Source organism: Diadema setosum, chromosome 9, assembly GCF_964275005.1.
Source record: "Diadema setosum chromosome 9, eeDiaSeto1, whole genome shotgun sequence".
NCBI classification, from domain to species: domain Eukaryota; kingdom Metazoa; phylum Echinodermata; class Echinoidea; order Diadematoida; family Diadematidae; genus Diadema; species Diadema setosum.
Genome location: NC_092693.1, coordinates 20403798 through 20418492, shown reverse-complemented (window position 1 = coordinate 20418492; position 14695 = coordinate 20403798). Strand labels below are relative to the sequence as shown.

Below are 14695 nucleotides of genomic sequence, written 5' to 3'. Positions count from 1 at the left end.
GGAAATCACAACTTTTGATGAAATTGTCTCCTACAGTATCTCTTCTTATATTATGAAGGCCTTTTTTTTTATAAGTAAGTTTCTTTCCTCTATGACCATGATAAAACAAACCCCTGATGATTAAAACAAAAGACAATCAAAACTTGGCAAATGAACTCTTTGGACATTAGCAAAAGGGAATACATTAACAGTTTTTGCAAACACTTTATACACTTGTCTAATACTCCATCAAGCTCATAAAAAATACAATTCTACTGCAACAAGAAATCCATTCAGTAAGACTCGTCCTCGGTGTACATAGCTTAAAATGCCAACTTTTTAAAAATAGTGCCCCAGCTCTTAAATTTACTTTAAAAAGGGGAAGTAAAGCTCAACACCTTTGGCCTATGACTTTTTTAGGTACCGTATCACCTTACGGTTGAGGAGATGGGTAAAGAAAAATTATTAACGAAATAAAACTCATAGGAACATGCTTCACATGACCTCACCGTTTTCTTCTCTTAAGAAAGAAACGAAATCTGAAAATTGTTCAAGGGTGTTTTTGAACATAGCACATTGCAAAAGCAGAAAAAAATCAGTGTTTTTAAGAAACATAACTCACAACAACAAGGAATTCCTGTCGTGTCTAGTATTGCACGTATTTTGGTTTGGAGGGTTTTGGATGCTAATATTTCAAGACAAGTTTATGCTCCGGCACTTCAATGAACTTAAATGTAAAGTAATGATCAACCTCTCTTGGCAATAAACTCAACATTTTCTGTTCTTCAGTAAAACATATGACAGAAACATAGTATGAGAAACATGTCTAAAATTCATATGAATAAGCTCACAGCAACAACAAAAATACTCTGTTATCTATAAACTAATACTGCATGTACTTAGTTTTGAGGGATTTAGATGCAAAATGTTATGACAAAAGCCCCTACGTGGCTACCAGCAATTAAACATCCTTCAACTTCTTTAGCAAATGAGCTCATGTGTATCATCTTCTTGTAGAGAAGACGAAGATGAGTAATGATAAAATAACCAAACTATCAACTTTCCTTATCATGTTTTACATGAAATCATTATTGCCTTCTCGTAACGAAATAGAAAAAAAAACAGAACATCTGAAATTGTTCAAAATCGCTTCTTGATAACGATGAAAGCAAAGGAAACTTAGTGTTTGTAACCACTATGACACGTGTCTACAGATCTGTCATGCTCATAAGAAACGTAACTCACAGGAATATAATTTTATACAGTGCAAAAAGTACTTGGTTTGGAGGACATTTAGATGCCAACTTTTCAAGAATAATACACCAGCACTGACATTAACTGATGAAAATGTAAGTAATGCTCAGCTTCTTTATCCAATTAGCTCATAGGTAATTCCTTGTAGTTGAAAAAAAAACCGAGTACACATAAAAATACAGACTTTCCGTAACATGTATCACAGGTCATGATCTCCACATTTTTGCTCCTCTTAACTTAAAAGAAATAAATATATATTTAAATTTGTTTTAAATGACCTTTAAACAATATGAAGAAAAAAATTCTGTGTCTGCAAAGGCTTGACACGTGTCTAATACTGGGTCAAGCTCATATTAAACGTAGCTCACAGGAACAAGGAATTCACGTGTGTATAAAATAATACTGCAGAGAGGGTGCAAAGTTGAACCCTTTATTGAGGGTGCGAAAATGTTCCCTTGGGTACATCTTTCCACCCACACTAAGTGGTGCTAGGTTGCACCTCTTCTTGAGGGTGCATCTTTCCACCCACACTAAGGGGTGCTAAGTTGCACCTTTCTTGAGGGTGCGATCTTGCACCCTTTACCTTTCGGCGCACCTTTACACCCCGTGTAGCCTTTACATCTTGGTGCAACTTTACATCCTTTCGTGAGGGTGCAAAGAAACACCCAAAGTTCCAAGATTGTGCCTTGTTTTGAGGGTGCAATCTTGGAACTTTGCGTGCTACTTTGTACCCTCAAGAAAGGGTGAAAGTTACACCCTCGGGAGCAACTTTGCCCCCTTGAAAAAGGCGCAACCTCGTACCTTTAGGTGCAACTTTATGCCCGAAGGATGCAAGAATGTACCCTCTCTTGAGGGTGCAATCTTATGTGCCTTATTGGTATGATGTTGCACCTATGTGGTGCTTATTTGCTCCATGACTGCTGCAAAATTGCTCCTTTAAAGGAGCAAGTCAGTGTCACCGCCTGCTCCTTTATAGGGGCAATATTGCCCATCATCTCAAGGTGCAACTTAGCATTACATAATCGGGTACGATTTAGTTTCTTAACTACTCTAAACCTTGAATAGTGCGAACTGATGTAAGCCTATTTGCTCAGTATATAACTTATGTTGTTGCACTCTGCAAAGTAAATAGGATTAGTGTAACTTGGATCTTGTGAATCATGAAATGTGTGTGCGTGTGGAATTTGTGAGTTGTGAAAATGTTAATGTAAAAGTTAACTTAGTTGTGTTTGAATAATATACTGAAACCAAAAACTTACCCAGTTACCTTTTCAATATTAAAAAAAGGTGAGCACTATATCTATCAAACAGTTAACCTTCTCGGCAAGAGTATACATCTGCATGACGGAAGAGGTGAAAATATGATATGCAGTTGTCTGGATACGTTTTATTCAAAACGTTCTTGAATGCGTACTTATTCACATAATCTATAAGAATAACATATTATGCTTGTTACCAGTACTCAAAGCCTCTAAAACAAGAGCATGCTTCTTACACTTCTAAAGTATACACCATATCTTAAAAACAAAATGTAAGAGGATTTAAGAAGCTGTTTGTATGCATTCAAACGAATCCATATTTCTATCTAAAATCTAAAACGTGTCTTGTAAAAGGGGAATTCGTTTTATAATGACGATGCCAATTGTCTGAAAGTCCTTATCACGACATGTCTTGGAGTTCACGCTTATTGAAAACATGAGATTCTTGGCACGTAGATTACAACTATGGTTTAAAGAGTTAACTGAGATACGCATACCGTATACGGGCATTTCGATGAAAACATTTAAATACAAGGCACTGTAAATAATATGAAAATCAAACTTGATACCAGCCCTTATCGGCAACCAATAGAGGCTATGGAGGACTGCAGTTATAATTGTGTTCAGATATTGTTTTGGGTGATACACGCATGCCGACTGATTTGGGATCAATTCGAGTCCCTCGAGCTGAGATTCCGGAACTGCAATGAGCACACAGAGATTTACAGAATTCAATCATCTTTGGCTATAACGCCATGGTCGCGTGCAAAATGAATGCAGCTTATCTAACTTAACCTGTAGTTACTGAATAGGGGACTACTGTATATTCAATTTATACATTATCAATCGGATGATAGAACCTGTCAAAGAGTAAATTGCGGATATCATATACCATTGTCAAATTCACTTTAATTCTATACATAGTATCAATGGAATGTTATGAACCACTTCAGCATTAACAATCATTATCATAATTATTTCCCTGAAACGGCTGCATTTGTATGAGAGGGAAGAGTTTGGCATCATACGTAGCAAGAGTCGTGACTACAAAACTAAATACATGTATTATACAAGGTTTTAGGACACTTTGAATCATGCCCCCCCCCCCCCAAAAAAAAAAACAACAACAACAACAAACAAAACAAAACAAAAAACAAACCAACAACTTAGTGAAATGTTGTACAATGTATGCCCTACTTCCATTAACCTATGATCTTTGACCTTTGAATACATGGCCCGCATTTTTTCAACGATTAGGCATTTGGATGCAACGTAGGTATTATATAAAAGAAAAAAATGTTTTAGGAAAATACATTTAACCACTTCAGAAATAATTATGGAACAAATAGCAAAATATTGACACGTTCACTTCTTCCGTAATGACATGACAGAAAACTTTCCTCACCGAATCGTTCTGCCGTATTCATGAGCAAGTCATGGATATATACTTAGTTCGATTAAAAGTATACATTGAGTCATTGCAAAAGCATCTAATGAAAAGTATGCTTCAGAACTACATCATTGTCATTTATTCTATAACACTAATAATATAGATCTATTGGTCCGCCATATTGCCTAACAGGTCGTTGTCCTCCTATCACTATACCACGTTTGTTTAGCAAATAAGGCACAGAATTTAATTTTGCACTTGTTGCCAAAGACTCTAATCTTCTTTACCGCTATTCCCAGACATGTATGTTGGTGCTGTATGAATTAGAAACGGAAGCTTACAAATATTCACCATCTAACAAGGCAAAAGCGAAGTGATGTCTCGTCCACGTATCGACTTTGTGATTGCAGAGATTTTCAAATGGCATAGGCCTAGTTCATTGACTTTTTGACTGTTGACGTAGTCGGACTTCACCAATATTAACACTTGACAGCAATCATTAGATGATCTGAGGAGTGAATTTGGTGGTCATTCGGTATAGCTCAAAAGACAATTAGTGTGGAAAGTTATTGAAAGAACACCAGAATACTATGTCGACAGTGTTTATCAGGTGAGATACAAACATAGAACAAGTTCCAGTGGGTTTCAGGAGGTTACTTTTCCAGCCATCAGGGCTATAGTCTAGCTGGTAAAATTGGGTCTTTGAGGGCATCTGGCGGCTACCCCCCCCCCCCCCCCCACTGAGTTCTTAAAACGTCTGGCAACGGCCATGCATATATCCTGTAAGTGTAAATAACAAGTTCCAGTGGGTTTCATTACGTTATATTTTCAGCTAGGCTAGCCTAGCTGGAAAAAGTTGGGTCTTTAAGGGCTTCTGGCGGCTACCCCCCACCACTTAAAACGTCTGGCAATGGTCATTCATTTATCCTGTAAGTGTAACGAACAAGTTCCAGTGGGTTACATTAGGTTACTTTTTCAGCTAGGCTAGCCTAGCTGGAAAAATTTGGGTCTTTAAGGGTGTCTGGCGGCTACCCCCACCACTTAAAACGTATGGCAATGGTCATTCATTTATCCTGTAAGTGTAACGAACAAGTTCCAGTTGTTTTCATGGGGTTACTTTTCCAGCTAGGCTAGACTAGCTGGAAAAATTTGGGTCTTTAAGGGCGTCTGGCGGCTACCCCCCACCACTTAAAACGTCTGGCAATGGTCATTCATTTATCCTGTAAGTGTAACGAACAAGTTCCAGTGGTTTTCATGAGGTTACTTTTTCAGCTAGGCTAGCCTAGCTGGAGTTGGACCTTTAAGAGCGTCTGGCGGCTACCCTCCACCACTTAAAACGTCTGGCAATGGTCATTCATTTATCCTGTAAGTGTAACGAACAAGTTCCAGTGGGTTACATTAGGTTACTTTTTCAGCTAGGCTAGCCTAGCTGGAAAAATTTGGGTCTTTAAGGGTGTCTGGCGGCTACCCCCACCACTTAAAACGTATGGCAATGGTCATTCATTTATCCTGTAAGTGTAACGAACAAGTTCCAGTTGTTTTCATGGGGTTACTTTTCCAGCTAGGCTAGACTAGCTGGAAAAATTTGGGTCTTTAAGGGCGTCTGGCGGCTACCCCCCACCACTTAAAACGTCTGGCAATGGTCATTCATTTATCCTGTAAGTGTAACGAACAAGTTCCAGTGGTTTTCATGAGGTTACTTTTTCAGCTAGGCTAGCCTAGCTGGAGTTGGACCTTTAAGAGCGTCTGGCGGCTAAATAAGTGAAATGTACTTTCACATCCATGTGCATGTACGGTAGATGTCTGAAATTCAACATTTAACCCAACTGCACCAAAATCACAGGATTCCTACTTAATACAATGTAGCCTAGCTATTCCCAATTGCTCACATGAATTTGAACTTTGCAAATCAGTTTTCAGAAAGTGCCAAGTTCGGCATCAACTTTCAAGATGTCACTCAAAACTCAAAACTATTGGCAACTCTGAAATTAGCAAGAAATTGTGTCGTATACAGCCTGCACAGTCTGGCAATGGTCATTCATTTATCCTGTAAGTGTAACGAACAAGTTCCAGGGGGTTTCATTAGGTTACTTTTTCAGCTAGGCTAGCCTAGCTGGAAAAATTTGGGTCTTTAAGGGCGTCTGGCGGCTACCCCCACCACTTAAAACGTCTGGCAATGGTCATTCATTTATCCTGTAAGTGTAACGAACAAGTTCCAGTTGTTTTCATGGGGTTACTTTTCCAGCTAGGCTAAACTAGCTGGAAAAATTTGGGTCTTTAAGGGCGTCTGGCGGCTACCCCCCACCACTTAAAACGTCTGGCAATGGTCATTCATTTATCCTGTAAGTGTAACGAACAAGTTCCAGTGGTTTTCATGAGGTTACTTTTTCAGCTAGGCTAGCCTAGCTGGAGTTGGGCCTTTAAGAGCGTCTGGCGGCTACCCCCCACCACTTAAAACGTCTGGCAATGGTCATTCATTTATCCTGTAAGTGTAACGAACAAGTTCCAGTTGTTTTCATGGGGTTACTTTTCCAGCTAGGCTAGCCTAATTTTGAGGGGTCCTTTTTTTGGCCCTCCTGGCCACACCCACCACCGATGACCAGCCAGACGTGCATTTCCATACTTAGGGGCGTATGTACTAAATTGCTATATACATAAAAATTGGTAACCTTTTCAGCTAGGCTGACCCCCGCTGGCTCCCGGACTAAATGTTGAATTAGCATTTAAAAGGGCCGAGGAGTGACAACATTTTCAAAGTGTTGGTTTTCCTGCTAGATTCAACACTTAAAATGTTATCTTAAAAGTTGGATGCAACACTTCAAAAATGCTGTCACTCCTCGGCCCTTTTAAATGTTGATTCAACATTTGCGTTTTTAGAGTGCACCATTTTTTAAATTGTTTAATAATACGCATATGTATATGTATATGATATAATATTATGTGTGTGTATATCATACAGATAAACTTCTCTATCATTCATTCGTTTGTAAGTTCCAAAACAACTTTAACATTTTTCCTTTCGACAGGCAATGAAAATATTTTCAATCTAATAGGTAATTAAAGGATTAAACTACAACAAACAAGCGATCAAGCGAACAAAATACACTGTAACTTGTTTCATACGCGCGATAATGTTTGTCGAGCAATAGATGATGTGGCCAATAATGGCACAACGAATTTGAAGAAAGTACTAATTTTAAGGCCGTGTCACACCATTCCGGGCAAGCCTTGCGTACGACTTGCGAAGAACAATTTTTACTACCCGGAGGTCCCCGCAGATGACCGGCACATGACAGTACCTAGCACGTATCTCATCCGTAGTCGCCCGGAGGTGCGCACGTAAATCTTTTTACCCGTAACTATGTTTAGGCCCTTTCACACCTTTCCGGGCAAGTTACGCGGGCTTGTTGAGTGTAGGAATTTTCCAGCATACCGGAGAATTCCTGAGGGCGGACAAGGATTTGAGCGAGTCAGTGCATATGTCTTACTTGCTGGACGCGTTCTACTTAAATTCTACTTGCGAGTATACTGTGTGACCTTTGTACCAGTCGGGTGGGGGTTGACAACTCAGTGAAGGAATTCCTCTGAAGGAATGGCAGAAATCCCACAGAATGTCACTATCTTGGCTGCATACGGGACTGCGAAGTACCTGCGTGGGAGTTGCCTGCGAGGTGCTGCCGCTAAGGGCCTCCTACTGGCGTTCTGCGTGAACCTCTTCGGGCATCCCCGCGACTCACCCGGAAAAAAATTCTGGTCATGCTCAGAACTTGGCTGCGGTTAAATCGGACTTGCGTGCGTACCTCCGGGCAACTACAGGCGAGAAACGCGCTAGGTACTGTCAGGTGCGGACCAACTGCGGAGAGCTCCGGGTAGCAAATTTGTTTCCCCGCAAATCAAGCCGCAAAACTTCCCCAGATGCGGTATCACAAGGCCTTGAGCATGCTCAAAACTTGTTCCGAGTGAGTCATGGGGGTTCGCTCGCAGAGGTACACGCAGAACACCAGTATGAGACCCTTACCAGCAGCACCTCGCAGGCAACTCCAACGCAGGTACATCTCAGTACCTGTAAGTCTCTCGTAACAGAAAATGTATCGGTTTCAAAGCTCTCACGCAGGTCACACAGAATACACGCAAGTAGAAGGTATGTAGTACGTGACTAGTAGGTACTAAACAGGTGCGAAACTCGCAAACATTCTTGTCCGCCCGCGGAAAATTCTCCTGCGTGCGGAAAATCCCTCCTCGCAACAAGCCCGGTTATCTTGCCCTGAAAGGTGTGACACGGCCTTTAAATTGCTTTGGTTGCTTTCTATGGACTCTGATATCCACCACGTGATATGCTTAAATAGCAGGGTCTGATTTGAAAATCTGAAGTTTTCATTGGGTAAGACATGTAGACTACTATACACAAAACGAATTCATAATTACACAATATAAATTCTTGTGGATGATAATGATATTGCGCAGTGCATATTTAGGCTGCCGCCATGGCATTATACCCCACACACACGCCGACGAGGGATTCGTGATATCGCTGATTTGTTTGGTCGATGATAATTAATACCTCCAGGTAAGGAGAAGCAGAGCGGATATTGTCAAAGTTCAAAATGAATTGATGTCCTTGAGTACTAGAGCAAGGGTCATAATACACTGGATTGAAGTGTGCTCTTTAAAATGAGAAAAATGCGGCCAATTATTACAAAACAACATTGATAAGCATGGTAGCCGGACACATCTTATTTAACTTGGAATACACGCTGCTAACCCAGTTATTTCCTTGGTCTCTTGCTAAAGCAAATTCGCTGCCTCTTTGCCTATTAAAGAAAACTCCGTCTTGTCTTAAAATCCACTCATGTTTCGGGAAAAAAACATTGGAGATAATATTGAGTCTGACCCTCCATGCAAATGACGATTTCTTGCCGACAACTTCAGTTAGTAGATGTTTGTTTAGAAGCTACCGTAACATTAATGCAATATACCCCGCTCATTTTGCGTAATTACGTTTTCCGTCACGGGTGTTGCCGGCTGGCCACGCACTTTTAGGTTTGGTTGAGGAATTAAATTAGATTCAGATTTGAATGTGTACAAAATTGAAACTTATTACGCAACTTATGACCTGGTCATGTTGGTTATAAAAGTAAATCGGCTCTATGTCGATTAGAAAAAAAAAAAGTTCAAACATTGTAATCAATTAAAAGAGATGCGTATATTTAAAATAATGAGAAATTAGATAGTAGATATTATGCAACTATAGATTGCGAGGGAAAAAAACCCACAAAAACAGAAAATGTTGACGAAATTTGCAAAATCGCGTCTGCCCAAACAGTGAGGATAGGGTGAAGATCAGTGACGAACAGAATTTTTATTGTCATGCAAGTAAATGAATGAAAAAGGATTTAAAACAAAAACAAAAACAAAACCTGTCCATTTCCAGGTATTCTTTTTTTTTAATCGAGCCGTGAATTGATCAGTACGATGAGATTGGCACAAAGAAAATATTGGAATAGATTGGAATACAGCATAAAAACCCATCACACAGTGATAGTCCAGAGTGTGGGTTTAGACCAGATGGTATACTTTAAGACCAGCCGACCTGACAGTAATCATTGTAGATTGTATTCTGTCATACATTTGCAATTTTCGACGATACTTCGAAGTGTTAGCATCCGCACTCAAGACCTTTTATTCCCTTTGCAGTATTGAAACGAGTTAAAGAACAAATATCAGCTGTTGTTAAATATTCAGTATTTTTGGATAATCTTGACAAAGATGTGTGCCAAAAAAGTCAAATTTGCCACAAAATGTAATTGACTCGTCTCTTATTTCTGAAATTTCTGAACTGCTCATTTCCACCTCATCTTAGTTGCCAGTCATGTGCCAGTTGCTGACATGTATAATTTCTCGCTTGGTAACTGTCTCTGATATCGCTTGCAGAATTCCTTAAATGATACAATAATTGGGTCGAACCGGTTGAGAGGGGAGATGAATAACGTAATCTTTTTCTGAGTCTGTCTCGTCAATTAGTGATGAATTGAGCGGTTTATCACTAGCTGCTCTACTGACCCGATGCCTGTAACCAGGTTTCCTGACTCATTGTTTATTAAGATAAAAATGAATACAATAATAATTTAATGAAATCAAATAAATTCTTAGTGTTAAATACCACGGTATAATGCGACTCAAAAAGGAGAGAATTAAAATGTTAAAATGTCATTTGCCCTAGTTATGAGACCCAGAGTACTATAAACCATTAGAATATTTTTTGCATTTAACATTGATCGGTTCTATTTTTGAATTACACTGCGAGCCTACTAGTAATGTCAGCCATGTCAGCGCACACCGGAGCCACCTTTTATTTTCATAGATGCACATGAATACGGGATGCAATGTTTTAGCAGACAAAACCCATGACAACATAATGGAGGAGCTATACACTGAAACTAGATTCAAATCGCTGCTTTTACCATGCAGTTGGCAGACATTTATTGTGAACGCTGAATTCAAAGGCTTCAGCTGATATTTCTCGTCGTCTAAAGTAAGTTTTTGGTGTACCAAGAAGAAGAAGAAAAAAATATATGTCACTTCTGCATGTTACAAAGAGGGCATAGGATCAAAGAGGGTCAGACAACACACAATATCAAATTCAACGTTGTCTCGGCTCAGTGTTACGGATTGTCCAATTTTGTCGACTGAGCCGTGCGAGGAAGACTTCGTCACAAGTTTGACAAAGTTTGACAAAAATTTGAACCTTTTATTGAATGGTATATCCTATAGAATAACTGTGCATTAAAATGGGAAACGTTTAGTTTGGTGAATCCACTCACCCATATCTTCTTCTGGAAGCATTTATAGCAGTTATGCTTCTCTGTATCTTATTATCCCCATTGCTTCATATCAGAAACTGTGGTGAATGTCATGGATGTGGGACGATGAAGTTGTGTGGTTCATCAGCGGGAAATATTGTTAGGTAGTGCCTTTAAGTAACACTGAGATTCATTTTTTTTTTTTAATGCTAGGCAGTCAATACTTATGTACATGATGATCTGTTGGGGATTTTTTTTTTTCAAATATCTATGAATATACAGTAACGTGGAGTTTCTGTTTTATGTTACATCCCCGAAATGAAATTTTCGGTCTAGAAGTCAATTTTTTAAACCCCTTATAAGACTTATACGTTAAAAAAAAATCAGTCAGATTTGTAAAACGAAAGCAAGGGCCTACTTCTTTGCAAAAGATATCCATTTATTATGTAGGTCTCACTGAAAGCGGCAATAACCTTTGTATACATGTGTTATTATGTCTACCTTTATATACTGTCAACTCTAAAGGATTTTAGATATAAGTGGACAAACATGCAGTGCCTCAATAAATTTTACGATTGTCTCTATTCCTTTGATTTTCCACATAATCATTGTTAGTGAATTTTGATATCTTATGCTAGAAGAATATTGAAAAGATGATAGTGCATTACTGCTCCTCTAGGATAGGCTTCTTCATAGTCAAGCTATGCTCTGCATTTCTCCATATTATACACAGGTCTATTCATTTTTAGGCATTTTTACAGGGTGTTACCTTCCATGCCTAATAGCAGGTGTAAGTTCAAACTTTCAATATTTGAAGGCAAGAGAAGAATAAATGCAGTACATTTTCTGGAAGCGATGACTTGCTCAAGTAGGATGACACGCTGAAATATCTTATTATATCACACTGTGGATATTTGGATATTTCAATTTCTCTATGATAAAAACAAAGTGTACATAAGCGGGGCATGCGCTCAGAGACATCTAGTATAGGGCGCATGAAATGAAGCCGGCAGAAGGTAACAGCTAATGATTGTCTCCTCTTGTTTAACTTTCGACTCCACATTACAGGGAACGTTTTTAGTTTGTTTGTTTGTTTGTATATTTGTTTGTTTGTATGTTTGTTTGTTTGTTGTTGTTTTCTTTTCGGGTCATTGGTAATTCCCTTAGACGGGAAGAACGTATAAGGACGGAACCGTCGGAAAATATGGTTGTGGATTTTTTTCACGAATTTTACCCTCGATTTTCTTTTTCGATTTTTTTTTAGAGACAAAAAAAAAAGAGAAAAGAAAATGTGTGTGTGTGTGTGGGGGGGGGGGGTTCTTTCACAAACGCATCCATAGTACTGGTACTTGCAGACCCATTTATATGGGCAGACCATTAGCACGCATCACACACACGTTCGCAAGCGCGCACCACACACACACACACATACAATCATGCCCTGACTATGACTGTACTATATAATGGATATGTACGCGAAAAGGTACTATCTCTTTCTTTTCCTATTATATTTGAAAGGATCTACTTTTGATCTCGTCAGCGTTGAAAAGATTAAACTTCCATTAGTTGAGTGGGTACCAACTTTCATGTCCATACAAAATTTAAGATATCGGCCCTAATACCTCGTTTATACTAAGGAAAAAGCGGGTTCTGAAACCCCCTGTGCCGCTTCGAGCAGGCTTTCAGCTCAGTATAAACAGACAGAATTAATAAGAGGCGTTAAAACAGAGACTAAATAATCATGAGCCGACAATGTATGGTGTGCCATTGAGTCATCCATTAAAAGTTGTGGCGTGGTCACGTGTTCTGATATTGGAAGTGTCCGATTAAGAATTGACGATGGTGACATCAGTGCTTTCATTATATTCGTTACAATCATAATCATGGCTTTGATTATGATAATGATTATAAGTTTCTATAATTGAGGTTCGATCTATTATTATTATTATTATTATTATTATTATTATTATTATTATTATTATTATTATTATTATCATCATCATCATCATCATTATTATTATCATTATCATTTTGGGGGTTATCCTATACACTGTATGGTGTAATCACTCTCCTGGGCCCCATTTTATCAAAAGATATAATTTATTATAAGTTTCCTTTCCGCACAGGCTGCTATAGACTTTCCATAGAAATCAACTATATAATCAATTATAACTCTTCATAAAACATGTCTTTGGTGTAGTTTGTTTTTCAGTCATTATTTTATACCGTGGCAGAAGAGTAGAATTGCACTTTTAGTGACGAAAAGTGAATCAATCAAAAGAAAGCAATCCATTTGTTCAGTGATATTTTTTCTAAGATAGAGTGATCTTCTTTATTATTTTATCCAAAAAATAATGGTTTTGCATTACTTGATAAAAGAACATTTATGCTTTTGGATTGAAAGAATGGAAAGGCCATGTCGCATCAATATATCTACATATCCATATTCATATTCATTACATACCCTAATGTGATGTTTGTTACCATTTCATGGCTATCAACGCGATGAGCAATTTTTCTTCAATGCACTGATATAATATAGTATTATCATATTTCCAGCAAATGATATATTTGTATTTTCATCAAGCAGAAAGTGATACATAATAGAAACACGTACAATCGCCATTTTACATCTTTTAACAATTATCAACAATCGTCAATTAATGTCTTTTAACAATTTTTATAAATAGGTATATATTTTTACAAATGAGGTATAGTTTATGAAATAGATTGTGTAAGAATAATCCTTTAAAGAGAAAACAATGCACATTTTGTCATGGCCACAAAAAAAAAGATATATAGTGATAGAAGACAGTGATCTACTGTAAAGCGGAACTTTTGCATCAATCAATATTAAAATCTGAAATTTGAAATCTACTTTTTTTTTTGCTTTAAATTCGGCAAAACATGACTCATGGCTTACCCGAGTGAATTCCCACCCTGAGTTTGAGGCGTTCCGTAGTCCTGTGAGGTATCTTGTAGCTGAGGACGAGGCGTATAAGTTCCAGCGCCATGGTACAGACTTCCCACGCGTGTCGGTCGGTGGCTTCGGGCAGGCCCGACACGACCATGTAGGCGTCCCCGATCGTCTCTACCTTGTACACGTCGTACTGGTCAATGCAGCCGTCGAACATGCTATATGCACCAGATTGGAATATGAGAATGACGAAGAGGGAATAAGAATAAGCTGTCTTTTCCACTGTCATAGCATATAGACGAATATAAAAGACGGCAACATCTCTTCAGATTCATAGTAAAACGAATCAAAATTATCTCGAGGACGAAATATCCTAACATTCTTCATGATGGAAAGCTCGAAATGCACACTTTTTTTGCACGTTATATAGCTACACACAGTACACATACCAGGATAAAGTACATAAATATATTTTCATCATTATTGTTTCATTAATTTTCATGTACACGTGTGTGTAATGATTTTTGTATTTTATAATTCACTTTTCCTACTGCGCCTTGAGCATCTTGAGCACATCAGTCATGTGGAATTGGCGCATCTAAGTACCCTGTATAATTATCATTGTTATAATCATCATCATCATCATCATCATCATCATCATCATCATCATCATCATCATCATCTGTGTGTTTGTTTAAGTTATATGAATTGATTGCTTTCATATACGTAATTCGCTTTATTTATATGAATGCATATACTGTGTATGTACTATGCCATTCTTGAGTCTCGACGTCTTGATGGGATAGCAGACAGCCATGGATTAAAAAGATTGATGAAATTATTTACGTCACTTTCCTCGTCCTTTGTCGAAAGATAGATTTCTTCTTCTGTATTCTATATGACATGGCCCGATTGGTTTTCAATTTGCACGTAATAAAAGATGGAAGAAAGCAACATATAATGGTGCAATACATCGGCTGCAGCATCAACATTGTATGTTACGTCTTCCTTTTTTAGGGGGAGTTACAATTAGCTCTTCTCGCTCATGACATTTTAATATATTGATATGAATATTTCATCTCACTGACATAGATAC

At 38.3% G+C, this 14695-nt stretch overlaps 1 protein-coding gene across 1 annotated transcript in view; it reads right to left on the bottom strand.

Annotated features, from left to right (window-relative positions):
- The window catches only part of LOC140233212 (uncharacterized), a 41251-nt gene that overhangs the window by 14076 nt on the left and 12480 nt on the right, over positions 1 to 14695 (bottom strand). Inside the window, exon 2 of the mRNA XM_072313326.1 lies at positions 13606 to 13817. Coding sequence (XP_072169427.1) covers positions 13606 to 13817 — 212 coding nt within the window. The remainder of the gene's footprint in view (positions 1 to 13605; positions 13818 to 14695) is intronic.